This window comes from Heliconius melpomene, chromosome 1 (assembly GCF_056956725.1).
Source record: "Heliconius melpomene rosina isolate 202511_hmr_F chromosome 1, ASM5695672v1, whole genome shotgun sequence".
In the NCBI taxonomy this organism is placed as follows: domain Eukaryota; kingdom Metazoa; phylum Arthropoda; class Insecta; order Lepidoptera; family Nymphalidae; genus Heliconius; species Heliconius melpomene.
Window position 1 is genome coordinate 8,597,769 of NC_140389.1, and position 16,261 is coordinate 8,614,029.

General features: G+C 34.2%; 3 protein-coding genes across 3 annotated transcripts; 2 read left to right on the forward strand and 1 right to left on the reverse strand.

Annotated features, from left to right (window-relative positions):
* Nucleotides 1-1,794: 1,794 nt before the first annotated feature.
* Nucleotides 1,795-3,922, forward strand: LOC146541201 (uncharacterized). The gene is made up of 3 exons (XM_085192946.1): nucleotides 1,795-1,882; nucleotides 2,094-3,399; nucleotides 3,484-3,922. Exons 1-3 carry the CDS (start codon nucleotides 1,810-1,812, stop codon nucleotides 3,782-3,784), a joined length of 1,680 nt encoding a protein of 559 aa, XP_085049072.1. The 5' UTR covers nucleotides 1,795-1,809; the 3' UTR covers nucleotides 3,785-3,922.
* A 124-nt stretch (nucleotides 3,923-4,046) lies between these two features.
* Wdfy2 (WD repeat and FYVE domain containing 2) lies at nucleotides 4,047-12,326 on the reverse strand. The gene is made up of 9 exons (XM_085192959.1): nucleotides 12,067-12,326; nucleotides 11,665-11,845; nucleotides 9,905-10,071; nucleotides 9,434-9,547; nucleotides 8,925-9,050; nucleotides 7,993-8,189; nucleotides 7,683-7,824; nucleotides 7,308-7,416; nucleotides 4,047-6,733 (listed from the first exon to the last, which is right to left on the reverse strand). The coding sequence occupies exons 1-9, from the start codon at nucleotides 12,225-12,227 to the stop codon at nucleotides 6,674-6,676; spliced, it is 1,257 nt and encodes a 418-aa protein (XP_085049085.1). The 5' UTR covers nucleotides 12,228-12,326; the 3' UTR covers nucleotides 4,047-6,673.
* A 447-nt stretch (nucleotides 12,327-12,773) lies between these two features.
* Noc2 (Nucleolar complex protein 2) lies at nucleotides 12,774-16,240 on the forward strand. The gene is made up of 6 exons (XM_085193008.1): nucleotides 12,774-12,976; nucleotides 13,050-13,273; nucleotides 13,390-13,576; nucleotides 13,849-14,678; nucleotides 15,132-15,347; nucleotides 15,675-16,240. The coding sequence occupies exons 1-6, from the start codon at nucleotides 12,931-12,933 to the stop codon at nucleotides 16,212-16,214; spliced, it is 2,043 nt and encodes a 680-aa protein (XP_085049134.1). The 5' UTR covers nucleotides 12,774-12,930; the 3' UTR covers nucleotides 16,215-16,240.
* The last annotated feature ends 21 nt before the right edge of the window (nucleotides 16,241-16,261 follow it).

Here is a 16,261-nt window from a genome sequence, read left to right on the forward strand (position 1 = left end):
GAGTGATATATCTTTGTTGATGGAAGTGTAAATCTATTTTAAATATAATTCCGTTCCGTCTACACATTACCCGCTCATTTCTCTTCCGCGGTATAAACCGGGCGGAACCTCCAGCTTCATATCCAAATACAAAAGGAACATGTCCGCTGCCCTCTGGCTATTGTAACATGTATTATAAAAACTGATGGCGGTAGTTAATCTGATGGAATGTTAATTGAAACGGCACATGACATTTGTCATAGTGACTGTGCAAAAAGTATTCATATATCATAATTTAATTAATAATCACGTGTTACGTGAGTTTAACGACCTTGTGGCGGTTGTGGCAATGCTGACTTGATCCGGTCCGCGTATTAGATGCATACTCGTATATGCAGTTCATACTGATTGTGCTGAAACAGGCTTCTGGGCTGATGTTAAATTCATATTTAGCTCAATTTATATTATTATTATTATTTTTACCTTTATTGTGTATCCCGCACATGACACACTGTTACCATTAAGACACTACTGTTCCCCAATTTTCGCTGATTTCTAAAGGCATTGCGTGTTGAGTGGCGGAATTCTTTATTTCCGCGAGTGGGTATAGAACCCACAACTTGTCGTGTTTCCAGTCGTAAGCTTGTGCCCCTACTGGCTTCAATTGTATAAATCTTACCTGATATCTTATAATTCATAGGAAGATGGAATTATAAGCGAAGATTATATTTAGTTTTCTTTCATGCAGCAAAAGATGATGACCAAAACATACTACAAATATTTTCTATTTTATCTTCACGGTCAATTTACCTAAATTACTTAGGATTTTCCCACTTTGGGTTTTTCACCTAAATTGCTATTGACCGAATATATTTATTCTTGCAAGTTTCGCGTGATTGGCAATGGCGTACCTACTTTTGTCTTATAGATCTCATAAATACAGATCTAATTATTGCGAAAAGCACTTATTTCAAAAATAATGACAATAAAATACAATTTAAATATTAGTGATAAATTGGCAGTGAAGCTTGTTTCAAAGGTGCAAAATAATGATCGCCCGATGAGAACATCGACTACATCGGTGACCATTACGTCGCGACCCGCGGAGGACGGCCCGTGGCGATCGAACACAGATGCCATTCCAAGCATTTTTTGTGTCAGCAAATTTTAATTGAGGAGAAATTCAAAGCTAATCTTGGAGCCATTTTTTCCATTTTCTACGTTAATTGGATTTAGTACCTATTCAATTGATTTTTAATTATGGTCTATAATATGGTATATAATTTAATTTGCATCTTTGTAAGTTCCCAGACGACTGTCGTTGCTGTATAAGTGCAATTTCTTAGAGAATCTGTCGCGATACCAAGTATTCATTATTCCATTACCATTTGACGTAATATTTTTTGTTAAATTTTTTATGCATGTTTCCCACGGATGCGATCGTAGAATGATAACCGAGCATTGAAGATAAAAAAGTAATGGAAATCTCGTTAACATAAAATTATTGTTTACATTTAATATTATACATTTTAAAATTCAGATACAAGGCAAAATAATATTTCACAAAAAGAAGCTCTATCTGAGGTCAATTATAGAAAGAGTGAAAATTCTGTTTCGAGTTACATAATATGATGCTAAAGGTCAGGGTCGTCTTCTCGGTCGACATCTCGGCGAGTCGTCAACGGCAGGCGCTGCGAAACAAGGCGTGTCTAGATTCCTAGCTCGAAGGCAGCATCCGGGCCATCGCAGGGATCAAGTTACCGCGGGGACGTGCGAATGTCAAGGAACCCTATCCGGTGCGTCACCTGCGCGCGCTCAGTCGCAGCCGACATGTCTGCGCGTGCGCACCGCCTCGCGCTTGCCACCAGCCTCCTCACTGTTGCCGCCGCTGCGCTATTGTCAAGTGAGTTTCGTGCGAATACAACATAGATTTTTCTTAATATAATGCGGACTAAAAATATTATATTTTTTATCCTCAAAAACTATTAATATCGAGATCTTAAAACAATATAAAATAGTCTTATAAGTTTTTAAAATTATATGTTTATTGGATTTACTTATTGGCGCATTGGATTTATTTAAATGCTTTCTATATCACTCAAATTTATTCGTAGATGGCAATGACATCGTATGCGGAAAGGATGGCCTAAATGCAAATTACGATGCTGACTGTCAGGAGTATGTACGCTGTGCTGGTGGAATAATCAGAGGACGCTACGTGTGCGCGCCGGGGCGCGTGTTCAGTGAGACAGCCGCCGCCTGCGTCCCGCGACGCAGCACCTCTTGTACTCGGCGGATATGCGCGCCGGCAGACACCCTCGCGTACGCGACCCCCGGCACCGCGTGTCGGCACTACTACCGCTGCGCTAACGGCACCGCCGTAGACCACATTTGTCCATCTGGATCCTGGTTCGACTTGTCGCGGCAAGCCTGTTCCCGCGGCGCCGGCACCTGTTACGAGCCGGTATGCGCGGGCCTCCCTGACGGACAGTATCCCGATTCCTCCCACGAATGTCGTCGCACTCTATGGTGTCAGGGTGCAGAATTACGTAGTGTGGCATCTTGTGGCGGAAAGTGTTACAGTACGTGTCCGCCGCCGCGCTCGGCCGCCTTTCCGCTTCCGGCGGGAGATGCTGATTTTTGCTCCGATGAAGCTTGCTCCTCGTTATGTCAGAAAGCTCCTGACGGCGCTTACGCCGATCGATCGACTGGATGCAGGGAATACTTCGTATGTGAAGCACGTAGAATAATCCGGCGCGGAGTGTGCGAGCCTGGGTTACTCTTTTCTGGAAGCGGATGTGAGCCTGCGGCGCAAACACAGTGCCCACCTCCTGCTAGGAGCCCCTGTTTCAACAGACAAGACGGCTTATACAGAGATTGGAAGGATTGTTACTCCTGGTACGAGTGTCAGCGGGAACGAGTAACAACTCGCGGGTCGTGTGCCGGTGGCTTAGTATTCGACGGCGTAGGTTGCGTCTCCAAGGATTCCTTTTATTGTGATGGTCCAAAGAAGGCCCGGGAATGTGTGGGGATGCCCAGTGGAACTTACCAGGATCTAGACTCTAATTGTACAAATTATTTTCATTGCGAGGGTGCTATGAAGATTGCTCTAGAATGTCCGGCAGGAAAGGTCTACGATGGTGTCCGTTGTTCAAAAGTATCGCAATACTTGTGTCCTAGTTTAGAACGCGACTCCTGCTACGGCAGGGCCGACGGTCGCTATCGTGCTAACGACGCTGGCTGCAGGGGTTTCTACGCTTGCGTGGACGGCGAGAAAGCCGTCTACGCCTGTCCGGCGGGACGCGCCTTCGATGGCGAGTCGTGTGTACCAACACACTCTGACGTGTGCCCTAATGAAGACTACTCGTGCTCCAGCCTGGCAGACGGCTACCACGCTGAATTGGATTCAGATTGCCACAGGTATACCAATAATTTACATCTTTACTAAGTCATTTTTTAAATAATATTTCGCAAAAATGTTTATTTAAAATAAATTGTTGACAGATACTTTTACTGCGAGGGCGGCGACAGACTAGCAACATTAACGTGCCTCGGCGGAAAAATATTCGACGGACAGACGTGTGTGGAACCCGCTAACCACATATGCGGATCTCCTAAGCGTGGTATGATCGAGCACGGCGGAAAATATTGTGACCGAGACGGTTTCTATTTACAACAGGGAACGGAATGTAAAAAGTATTATTTCTGCGTAACCGGTGTGAGGACTTACCTTACTTGTCCTAAGGATCAGGTTTTTAATGGACAAGTTTGTGTGTTCAAAGAGCTGTATACATGCCCTGGCTGAGTGCTTCTTTAATGTTACATGCTGTATTAAGCTGAAGCCATTACTGGTAAAGAAAAAAAAGATAAAAGGAAAAGAAGATCGTGGAAGATATTACGACGTACCTGATTACAAAGGCTGACCGTGTCATTGACATTTGTATCAAACCCATTACTCTTAGTATTTATTAATATTTAACATTTAGAATTAACAGTGCGCTCCACTGCCTCGCTCTTAATTTTAACCAATATCAAGCTACCTCAAAATGTAAAAGAAATAGACAATAATTTATTCATTACTTTATTGGCATAAAAATTTTAAGCGATCTATGTAGTAGATTCAACATAACATATCCAATAATTACACATGAAATGACTTTTATGTTACAGTGTTACTTACAAACACAAATAAGCTCAGTGAATAAAAAAATATTTATCTTTTAGTAACATAAACGTAATTTCTATTAAATATATGTTTAATCCGAACCTTACACAATGTAAATAATATGTTTTTTTTATATAATATAAGATTATAGCACAAGTAATATAAATCAGTATACATGACGACCAAACTACAAGACTAGTCCCGCTACATATTTGGCAACCGATTTGAAAGCTTTTCAATATATGTATATATAATATACAATTAAATTCACAATAAACATTATCATATATAACCAATCAGCGTGCTTTAGGTTAATCGTGGTCTACACTGGAAAAAATTAAGTATTTTTTTCAATCAAATTATAAATTAACTCATGTAGATGCAGCTTAATATTTAATATACGGTTCAGAATAGACACCAGTTTCCGGGTGTGAATAATGCGACGTTATTTTTTATATGTATATAATTAATCGTTTGGTACACCGGAAATTAATATCGATATAATCGATACATAAATGTTACACAAAAATATATTGAACTATTACATTAATTATATTTTACAATATAACATTGTAAAAAAGTCAAACTGTATACATATTTAATACAATAAAAGTAACCATATAACATAATTATGATATATTTTATTTAGGAGTTGCTGTTAAAAAGAGGAATCATTATATATTGTAATAATAAGTACTATTTTTTTATTTAATAACAAAAATAAGGAAGCATTCACACAAAATGCAACTTTTGATAATTTCAGCAGGACATTTACCGTTTATAATCTAATAAAAATGCAATTGTTTTAAATATATATATTTATAAAAAAAACATGCATGTGCAGGAATTGTGTTTTTTTTAATAGCTTTTACATGATTTTATTATATGGCTAACTTATAACCAACAGAGATTTAAAAAATATTAACATTTAATTATCAAATATAGTGAAAATAATGTCGAAGAGAAATGGCAAATTACTAATAAAAAAACAACTTATTCGATATTCAATATATAAAGCAAATAGCACATTCTAGAAAAAATAAATAGTCTAACAAAAGACCACATTAGATTTGGTCGAAACGTGTCCGTGACACAGATTAAATAGCTTTTATGAACACATTTTATATATTTATAATTTTCAATTTTATCTACCTGTACCAATAGTTAATTTTCATATAAAAAACGAAATGGTCGCTTTTGCATTTACGAAGCCTTGTTACAAATATTTAATTTAAGCGAAACAGCCATAGTAGTTTATAAAATAAAGAGTCCGCCGTGGCGCAGTAAGATAGTGAAATCTAATAAAAATAAGTTTTAAAAATATTTCAAATCAAATCAGCTTCACGCTGTATCCCGTACACAGCAGTGTAGGCAGAGGGAACCTAGTGTTAAGACACTCCATTCCCCACTTCCCACCGAAACCGGAGGCACTGTGTATTGAGTGGTGGAACTCAACGCCGCGCTTTGCCTCGACATCAGAGCGAAATAATAGAAATATTAATTTATAATAAATAAATATTTCATTTCCTCGAGCGAAGATTGAATCCACAACCAGTCGCGCTTACAGTAACACTTTGTGCCCCTGTGCCACGACTGGCCTCAACAAATATTTTATATATTGGTATAATGCAAAAGTTAAGCTTCTAAGTATGTATTACAAGATTAATTAAAAAATTAACCGCTATTAAAAATTACATATAAAATAAAATGCTTAAACAACCATTTCTATAATCTTACTCACCTATCAAAAACAAGATGTCTTCTGTCAAGGGTATAAACCTTTTTTTAACTGTAAAATCTAATCTACACACTCAACTAGTATCCAAAGATCTCTTTATAAATTATATTATTATCCTGAAAGATTCAGTCTTACATTAAGATAGCTGGATAAAATAAATCTTAAATAAACCCATTCGTTGGACCTTTAATATTACGTTTCACTAATTTAAATTAAGCATATTTCAAAATAATGGATGGTATAAAGTTTCTACTAAATTTAAAGTATGAAATAATATTTTTTTGGAATATTCTCGATTAACCTATTTTAAATAGTAATTAATTAATATAAGAAAAAAATACTCTCATCTCTTTTAGTTAGTTTTGCCAATATTAGACTATTCTTTGACAGCAATATCGATTTCAACGAAATTATATTGAAATCGATTCAAATCATTAAACAAATAAAAAAATCAAATAATATGTTTGAATACAGAATTAATAAAAAAGAAGAAATAACTATACAATGATTATTTTTCTTCAATATACATTTTACGCTACCATATTATAGCGAATAAATGTTTTATCTAACAAAAAAAAATGGCTTCATCTAAATAATACAATACATAATAGACTACCAAGAAAACAATAGAAATTTTTTGACTAATAATAAAACAGTTATATTATCATTTAACTTAAAAATAAATTAATATTTTAATACGTTTCTCCATATTTTATACATTTTGTATATAAATAGTACAGATTATATATTAAACATCGTTGATATTGTATGGACGTTGCGTAGGTCGTTGTTCATTGGTCGCTAGTACCGGGTTTGGGCGCAGGCGCAAGTAAAACACTGATGTCCCATACCTACAGAAGAATTAAAAATATATACGTATATAACACATACAATACGATCGACGAGTCCGTCGTGTGGCCGCCCTTAAATTAGCTGGCTGCGCAAATTTAGTTTTTAGATTTATTTCAGTTTTGATTATTTTCTTCCCGGCTGAACAATGCGCAAATGTTTACGCTCTGGTAACTTGTTTATCTTGATAAAGCGTGGCTTTGAGTTACGCCGCTCAACATGCAATGTCTCCAAAATTGGGCGGTGGCGAGGACCAGAGTAACGTACCTAAGCGGCTGGGTTCCCTCTAACTAATTTGCTATATGCGGGATACAGTGCGAAGCATTTGAAAAGTTAAAAATTTGATAAAAGTTGTCTTCACTTTTCACCCATTTATTAAAATTTGTACAATCGCCAAAATCTTTACTAATAGTAATCTTTTTTAATTATACGAATTATTTTTTTTATATTGGACAGTCCATTTCTCAAGGAAGGATATGCTATATCTACAATATCAAAGTTAATCGTTGAAAATTTAGTATTTGAAATATTTATAATTAATTTATTAATTAATGTTGTAAATAATGCAATAAATACCTTTATAACTCTATCTTTCCCCGCTGTGCACATGCGTCCCGTTGCTTCGTCTACAAAGAGAGACGCTACTGCGTGCTTCATATCATGGAAAGACGCTAGGGACTCGCGTCTGAAACGTTTAAGAAAATAAACTTACATTATGTGAAATATTATTATTACATTTAGCAATTTAAATATACAGTCCAGTTGTTGGGTCTGATGGGTTGGATCTGGGTTCGTGATTTTTCAACTCAATAATGTAGCTGAATAATAGGCCTTTCGTAAAATATAAAAAAAAATTAAATGGCATTTAACAAAAGATTCTTAGGGCTGTAGTACAAAAAATTCTATAATTATCTAAGCTATCCTAGCACAAGGGGTGACTTGTCTACTCACGGCTCGTGGCGCAGCGTGTCGTAGCAGGCGGCGCACACGCGCTGCGGGAACTCGAAGCCCATGACGGGCAGCGGCAGGCGGTGCGGCGAGCACGCGCCGCACACCGCCGCGCCGCACCAGCGGCAGTGGTGCTGCCGCAGACCTGCAGGACACACACGAATACATATCAATACATTGTAACCGATTGCTGTCTGTAAATATAATATATATGCTTCGTTAGCATTTAGTGTTCGTTTAAATTTAAATAAATAAATCCAGAACGGACATACGTTGATAGATGTCAAGTTGTAACGGTATAACGAGCACTCACCCAGCTGCTTCTTCTCCATCATGGCGCGCACGTTCCAGATAAAGGGCGCGCGGCACAGCTGGCACAAGTCGGCCTCGCGCCACGCGGGCGTCTCTCGGCGTTGCACGCCCATGTCCCACACACCCAGCGCGCCGTCCTCGCCGCACGACACCAGCCGCTGGCAGCCGCCCACGTACCACAGCCCCGTCACCTTATTGCTGGTTCATGTTATTACTAATGAGTCACACCAACTTTTTTTGTTATCAGCATATATGAAAAATAGATAACTCGAGAAAAAAGCAATATAGAAGAATCTGTTTTTATTTTTTTTCTATCTTCGAAGATATTAAACATGACTGAGATATTAAACATTAAAGTACGGTCTCTGTGGCAAAATCTGTGACGTCATTTTCAAGCAAGCAACTCGATCAGAAGTGAGAGAAAATAGCATTGCAAAATTTTCTTACACGCAAAGGTAAAATAAAAATTAATAAAAAATATTGGTATTTGACAAATCCAGATATAAATAGTCGATCGATCGATTGCCGGGTCGGTTGTGGGGACATGATGTCATACGGTAATGTATGCAAATTGCCAACCCTTGTTGTCAATATGAGTGCATTTGTTTACAAGATCACTGACCAATTGACGTCACAAAAGGTCAACATGGCGTACAGAGTTTCATTAAATGAAGTTTTATAACATTTATTAGTTGAATAAAGATGCTGAATTTTTTGTAGTGATTCATTAGATTCTAAGGAACCAAGAAACGTTTCAAAAATGAATATAATATCTTATTTGGGGGGCACTACGATATAAGATATTTAAAATACTGTAAGAAATTTGGCGATTTAAATAAGTATGTAAATTTACGTAATAATTTAATTTGATTATAATTTTATATTTAAACGAATTTGCTTTTATAGAATAGTAATGTAAATGAATATGATTACCTATGACCTTGTAATTCATAAGCCGTTCCCTTTTGTCCACCAATGTCCCATACAATAATGGTTTGGTCGAAAGATCCGCTGAACAACAACTGAGGTATCGGCGCCCAATTCAATACTCTTACAGAACTAGAAAAAGAAATTATCAATATTAAGATTGTGACTTAATCAAGTAGATGACATAAATAAATCATACTTTATTCATATGTCGTTTTTATTTTGTTTTATTTATTCGTGAAAGCTATTGACTGTTATTTTATTTCCGAAAAATTAATGCCTATCTCAGAAATATCAGATTATTTAAATTTCTTCTTAGAGGTATATTCATTTATATTTAGATTGCTTAAGTTTCCTCGATTTTACATTAGAGTGCTGCGTTGGGTTCCGCTTCTCAATATGCAATATTTGTAATTCTTGGGAACAAAAAAATAATAAACGAAATTGTCTGGCTACACTAAGTACTCTAAGAAAGCCCGCAAAAACCAGAAAATAAATTTAATAGTCTTACTTACCCGGTATGTCCTTTTAATGTAGTCACTAAAGCCGCGCCGTTATTATCTAATTTCAGCATTGTTATCTGTCCGCTGTAATCACCTATGAAAGCATATTTTGATTGGGAATCGAATCTGTTTGTAAAAATTTAGAAAAAGTATTTGTAAAAAAGTTTTTTTTACTGGTCTCAAACTTTTGACCGGTTGTGTATTCATCAATAATAACTATAATAAATATATATCACACATATATTAGTAGTAACTTCACTAAGGCTTCTTGCCTTTTCTCAAATAAACATACTGGAAGCCATATTACTGCTACAATAGCGAACCATATATAAACATTGTTTTAATAGTGATTTATTTTTCCTTATTTTTTCCTTATTTTTTAAATATATGAAAACATGTATTTAAAATATATAACATTTCCCAACGCTTATACCATATTCCATATAAATCATATATATAAATCATGTGTAAAAAAAAGGATACTGCAACGCAGTGCACCACGCTTCAAAAGAATAGCCGCCAATCCTTCTTCCAGTTTCGCTACAGTGATAAGAAAAAAGCTTGTCTCGGCTAACTGATAACACCCACTCGCAGCTCAAAGAAAACACTACTGCTGTAACTCGCGCCGTATGTGCCAAGTACTCACGAGTCTAAAAGAATTTTGTTATTATTTCAGCTTCACACTGTATTCCGCATGTATCCTACTCTAGACGACGGGAGACTAGAGTTGAGACAATCCTCTCTCCACTTACCGCCGAATTCTGTGAGCATTGCGTGTTAAGTGGCGGAACTCAACGCTGTCCTATCTGATACCAGAGTGCGGAAAAAAAATAATTGAATTCCCTAAATCGGGAACGATCTCACAAACATCACATTTGCAATAAGAGACTGTCCCACTTTACCGCAATGGCCTCATATTCATTAGTAATGTTAAAAAAATCTATGTAATTTTACATATTATAAATAATAAAAAGAATACAATATGCATTGTATGAAATAAATCTTAGGAAAGAAAAATATACAATTCAGGTATTATCAAACACATTAAATGACCTAGTATGATGTAATACTGACACAATACTGTGAACACTAACCAGCAGTGCTGAGAAAAATTTATACATATATTTTTATAGTAATCAAGGTCACAAAACATGAAACATTTTCAAAATATATAAAACAATGAATGATTTATTAATATCATTTATACACAGTTTATCACAATCCACGGATCAATTGTTCTATTCCAGGGAAAGTCAATAACTATCTTAATATTTTTTTCACTAAAGTCCCTCAAAATTATTATTAATAATAAAAAATAATAAAAACTTCCAATGTTACTTAGATTTTTATAAAGCAATGATTTACAGCAATTGATTGATATGCTAGATGCTATTTGGAGGGAAAAAAATACAAACACTCAGCCTCTCAGCCTAACAATTAATAATCAGATTTTTAAAATAAAATAAAGATCCTGAATATCTGCTGAACTGTCAAAAATCACTCAAGATAAATGGAATATGTGTTAACCTCCCCATCTACCAGGTACTGTCGATCTGTCTATCGTGATAAACCCATCGTAAATGAAAATTTAAGTTGGAATAAACATAAATAAAATAAAGGTGAATTACAAAAAGTATTAAATTTAATCCATTATCAGTCAAAATGAAGGTCAACATTTAAAATAATTGTTGTACTAAATATTATCTCTATAAATATTATCAAACAGTATTCAACTGACTGACTGATTAAAATAAATTGTTTACAAAAAATTTGGATTAGTACCCAGATTCAATATAGGCAACTATAGAGACTTGAGGCCAGTCAGGGTGCAGGAGTACAAACATGTTACTGTAAATTGTGGGTGTGTGTACATGCAATAAATTGTGGGTTTGATGCCCATATGACGAATAAATATTAAATATTTTCATTTCTTCCAAAATTCAGCAGAAAGTGTGACAGGATGACAAAAATGTCGTAACACTGCCAGTAAATGCAATAGTTGCAGACTAAAACTCTGTTCATTCCCCAATGAGTAGATTTTGAATACAACATATCCAATTAATTATTGTAAATTCTATATTCTATGTTCAAAACATAGTATGACATTAGGTACTACCACTCAACACACAGTGACTCAAATTCAGGTGGAAAGTTAAGAACAGTGTCTTAACACTAGGTTCCTTGAGTATTCTTTTAGGTGGTCGCAAATAACAAAAAAAATATAAAAAATGTCTAGAACTTACTGGGTTTATCCTATTGCAATCAGGAGTTAGTGTAAATTCTGAAATCGTGCCGTTTTCTTGACCAATGAATAGTTGACGTGTTTCAGGAGTGTAGAACATTGATGTGCAACCAGATGGCATGTACTGGCAAATACTTGGCCAGTATTGACCTGAATCTCTTTTTAGCCATACTCTAACAGTCCTTTAAATAATATAAACACATTATATTAGTTAAACAATTATCAGTGTAAGTAGTGTATTAAAATTCTATTTGTTATAATCGTAAAATAGTAAAAACAAACATTTTTTTAGATTATTATTATGTGTGTGAAGGCTAGTATATAATTTTAAATTATCACATTAGAATATTTAAAGACATATTAGACGGTCCAACAGTAAAATTTAAAGTCAATATAGTCTTACTTATCATCGCAAACACTAATAACTCCGTCTTCGCCAGGAATCACAACTGCTGCATTTACATCATCGGTACAACCTTCTAATTTACTTAAAAGTGCTGGTTTTTTAGTTGTTGAAAATCTATCATTAGGCGTTCTCGGTGCAGGTTTTATTTCAGCAGCCATATTTTGGAATTTAAAGCACTAAATAAACACTTATTCGTCACTTCTTAATGAGAACGAAAAAGAAAACGTCATAATAATTTTGACATTCCGGTTTATACTTTATAGCCTACTTTTAGTGTTGTACTATATGTAGCTTATCGACACTTATTCGCATATTATTGTATTATTTTTTTATTGTTATATTAAAATATTTTTAAATGCTAATTAACTAAATAATTATTGTATGTGAAGCCACTATAATTATTCTATATTATTCTTTGACCTATAATAAAGGACATATTAGATGATAGAATAGATAGATACATAAATATACACTTTTAAATATATACTTTTATTTAATAAATAAATCATTTCTTTATATATAAAATGTTCACAAGTTTACATAATTTGCCATATATATTATTCTGGGTAATTTGGCTAATATATTACTTGGGTAAAAAAATTATTTATATTTTTGAGTGGTAAAAACCACATACTAATGAATGAATTTTATGAAATAATTTAGCCTGTTGCAGGCTGCTGCCATCTATCAGTGTCAAAAGTAAGAACTTCATTCATAAATGTCAACTTCATAAACATAACCACGAGGAATAAGCGTGTTAAAATTTCAATCTTTTTGTAAGAAATTGTTTTAGTATTTTATAAACAAATAAGTATTTAATTAAACGGTTGTGTTCTGCACCCAAATATAATTTCTACAAATATGAAAGACAAGAAAATATCTAAACCGCCGCCTGAGAGCGGCTCAGGTTAGTATTATTCTAAATACATATATTTGTTAATGTTGTTAACAGTTTTTAATATGAATTATCGTTTATGCAGACTCAGAAGAAGAGCTATCACCAGAAACCCATAAAAAGTCACTAGAAAAGTTGAAAAAGATAGACCCAGACTTTTATAATTTTCTTGAAGAAAACGATGAAAATTTATTAAATTTCGAAACTGATTCCGATGATGATGCTTCTAATAAAGATGATAAAGATGACGATGATCAGCTGCATACACCCGGACCACTCACTGGAGACAGTGATGAAAGTGATTTTGAGGTAAAAAAATATATATCTATAAGGTCCTGCCATGCGTCAACCTCATAAATCTTATTATATTGTAGAGATAAATACAATACATATAAAGTTGCTACTACTAATTTTGTAAATTACAGGATGAAACTGCTAAAGTTGTTCATGGAAAAATTACACTTAAAATGCTAGCTCAATGGCAATCAGAGCTACAAAGTGAAGGTAAAATAAAATTAACAACATTAACTACTGTTATAAAAGTGTTTAATGCAGCCATGATAAGAGCCACTAGTGAAGATGGTGCATCTGTTGGAGAATTTAAAGTTGAAGGTAACCATTTTTTTTAAATATTTGGCTAAACAGTTTCACACTTTACTTGCATAGCAGAGTAGGCATGGAAGATGGAAATTGTTTGAGACAACTGGAACTTAGCTCTATACTTTGTGTAGTAGAGAAAGGAAATCAAAATAATTGTAATATAATCACTTTTTTGTGTAGGGTTCACCACACACCATCCAGCCATAACAGCTTCAAAAATTATAAAATGACTATATCTTTATTTATTGTGTATATTTTCAAAGATTTAATTCCTTACATTCCAGGTTCATCTATTTTTAATGCAGTCATTCAAATGTGTGTCTTATATTTGCCACCTGCAATAAAAAAGTTCTTAGGCATGGAGCAGTCTGGCAAAGATCCTCAAAAATGTAAACATTTTATAAAAATCAAAGGTCCTCTTGTGGCATATCTTAAAGATTTGTTAAAATTACTAAGTGGAATTAGTTCAGAAAACATTCTAACTGTACTTCTTAAGCATTTACATCAAATGTCAGTTTATGTGGCATGTTTTAATAGTATATCAAAAAGAGCACTAAAAAAGTTAATCTCACTTTGGAGTAATAGTGAAGAAACGGTCAGAGTTCTAGCATTTTTGTGTATTCTGAGAATAACAAGAAATCAGCAAACATCTCTTCTAGATTTAGTTTTGAAGGCCATGTATATGACTTATGTTAAAAACTGCAAATTTGTCAGTCCTTCAACATGGCCAGGCATAAACTTTATGAGGAGATCCTTAGTGGAAATGTTTACATTGGACCTAAATGTATCATATCACCATGTGTTCCTTTACATAAGACAACTTGCAATACACTTGAGAAATGCAATAGTCGTTCAGAAAGTTGAAAATAGACAAGCTGTATACAATTGGCAATATGTTAATTCTTTACATTTATGGGCCGATTTAATATCAGCTTCATCTAATAAGTCTCAGTTGCAGCCATTACTATATCCTTTGGTAATGGTTATAACAAACACAATAAAGCTAGTACCCACACATCAATATTATCCTCTAAGATTCCATTGTGTGGAAATACTTATACATTTATCAAAGGAAACTGATACTTTCATACCAATACTGCCATTTTTAGTTGAGGTTAGTATTCATGAAGTTTTTTTATGTTAAGTATTTTGCCACAAAAGAAATTTTAAAGTTATTTATTTAGTACTGGCAATTATGAGATCTTTTCCAATTCCTATTCCTAAGATATAGGGATACATCCCTATATAGTAGAATAGGCAGAGAGAATCTAGTGTAAGATACTCCAATCCCCCTTAAGACACTAACATTCCCCACTTTTCACCGAATTTCTGAGGCATTGCTCGTCGATCGGCAGAACCGCGCGCTATCACGTTACCGTAATTACAATATTTAATTTCCGTATATACATAGATAGAATCTTCTACCTTCTTCTTCTAGATAGGCAGTCTTAAAATTGAAAAATAAAATTGAAATTATTTTTCACACCATGATAATCAAATTGTAAAATAATTTATATTCAAATTAAAATTTATTATAACTAACTATATAATTATTTGTAAATTACAGGTACTAACATCATATGATTTCAACAAAAAGAATAAAAAAGTGTCAATGAAGCCGTTAGATTTTTCGTGTATTCTCAGATTGGGTAAATCACAATTAATGGAGAATGGCTTCAAAGATTCTGTAATAGACAGAGTTTATGCATTATTATTGGAGTATACAGCAAATGAATCACATTCTATAGCTTTCCCAGATTTGTCTTTACTAGCGATAGTGCAGGTTAGCATTTTAAAATAGTTTTTACTGGTCCTTTGCCAGTGGTGTAATCAAATTAAAATAAAATAAATAGCTAAAAGTTGTATATAATGCATGACACATACTAAAGTGCCCAACTCTTACCGCGGATATAGGTAGCTCTACATTGAAATAATGAGGAGATTACATAGCAGTGACAGAATTCACAGTAAACTTAGTTTAAGGTTTGGATTCAATATGTTAAAAGGATTGTTTAATGTTTTCTTTCACTTGAAACCTACTGTCCAATTTTTTTTCTTTAATTAATATTAGGAGAATTTTGAATAACTTATTATTTTAAACAATTTACAGATAAAACAATTCTTGAAATCGTGTTCCGTTTCCAATTACACCAAAAGAATGCGCCAACTATTAGATAAAATAGAAGAAAATACTAAATTTATAGAAAAAGAAAGAGCTAAAATAAATTTCGCACTAAACGACGACAAGATGGCAGCAGCATGGGAAGCAAGAATCAAAGCTAAGGCCACACCATTGCTTGCATTCTTTGAGAGCTGGAACAAAGTGAATAGAATACAGAAACGTAAGAAAATAACAAAGAACGATGAAATTGCTGGTGTAATGCCTTTAATAAAGAGGCCTAAGATAGCTGAAACTGAGGAAAAGGTTAGCAAACCTGAAAGGAAGGGTCCGTTAGTACTTTTCCCATCAGATGATGAAGACGAAGGTGACAATTTTAAGTTGGAGGAAGAAACTGAAAAACCTGAATTAAAGAAAAAGAAGAAAATAAAGAAGAAAGCTAATAAAAAAGAACAGAAGAATACAGTGAAAGAAATTGATATTCCTGACACCGACGATGTAGTGCAGGAATTCAGTGTCAGTGATTGGTAGAAAATAAAGTTTTATTTTTTTAAGCACTTCTTAATTTTACTTAACCA

Coding starts and splice junctions, on each gene's coding strand:
- LOC146541201 (XM_085192946.1), top strand. CDS start 1,810: ATGTCTGCGCGTGCGCACCGCCTCGCGCTTGCCACCAGCCTCCTCACT. Junction 1,883..2,093: donor CGCCGCTGCGCTATTGTCAA/GTGAGTTTCGTG, acceptor ATTTATTCGTAG/ATGGCAATGACATCGTATGC. Junction 3,400..3,483: donor TTGGATTCAGATTGCCACAG/GTATACCAATAA, acceptor AATTGTTGACAG/ATACTTTTACTGCGAGGGCG.
- Wdfy2 (XM_085192959.1), bottom strand. CDS start 12,227: ATGGCTGCTGAAATAAAACCTGCACCGAGAACGCCTAATGATAGATTT. Junction 9,051..9,433: donor ACATTAAAAGGACATACCGG/GTAAGTAAGACT, acceptor TTCTTTTTCTAG/TTCTGTAAGAGTATTGAATT. Junction 7,417..7,682: donor GACACGCTGCGCCACGAGCC/GTGAGTAGACAA, acceptor TAAACGTTTCAG/ACGCGAGTCCCTAGCGTCTT.
- Noc2 (XM_085193008.1), top strand. CDS start 12,931: ATGAAAGACAAGAAAATATCTAAACCGCCGCCTGAGAGCGGCTCAG. Junction 13,274..13,389: donor GTGATGAAAGTGATTTTGAG/GTAAAAAAATAT, acceptor TGTAAATTACAG/GATGAAACTGCTAAAGTTGT. Junction 14,679..15,131: donor TACTGCCATTTTTAGTTGAG/GTTAGTATTCAT, acceptor TGTAAATTACAG/GTACTAACATCATATGATTT.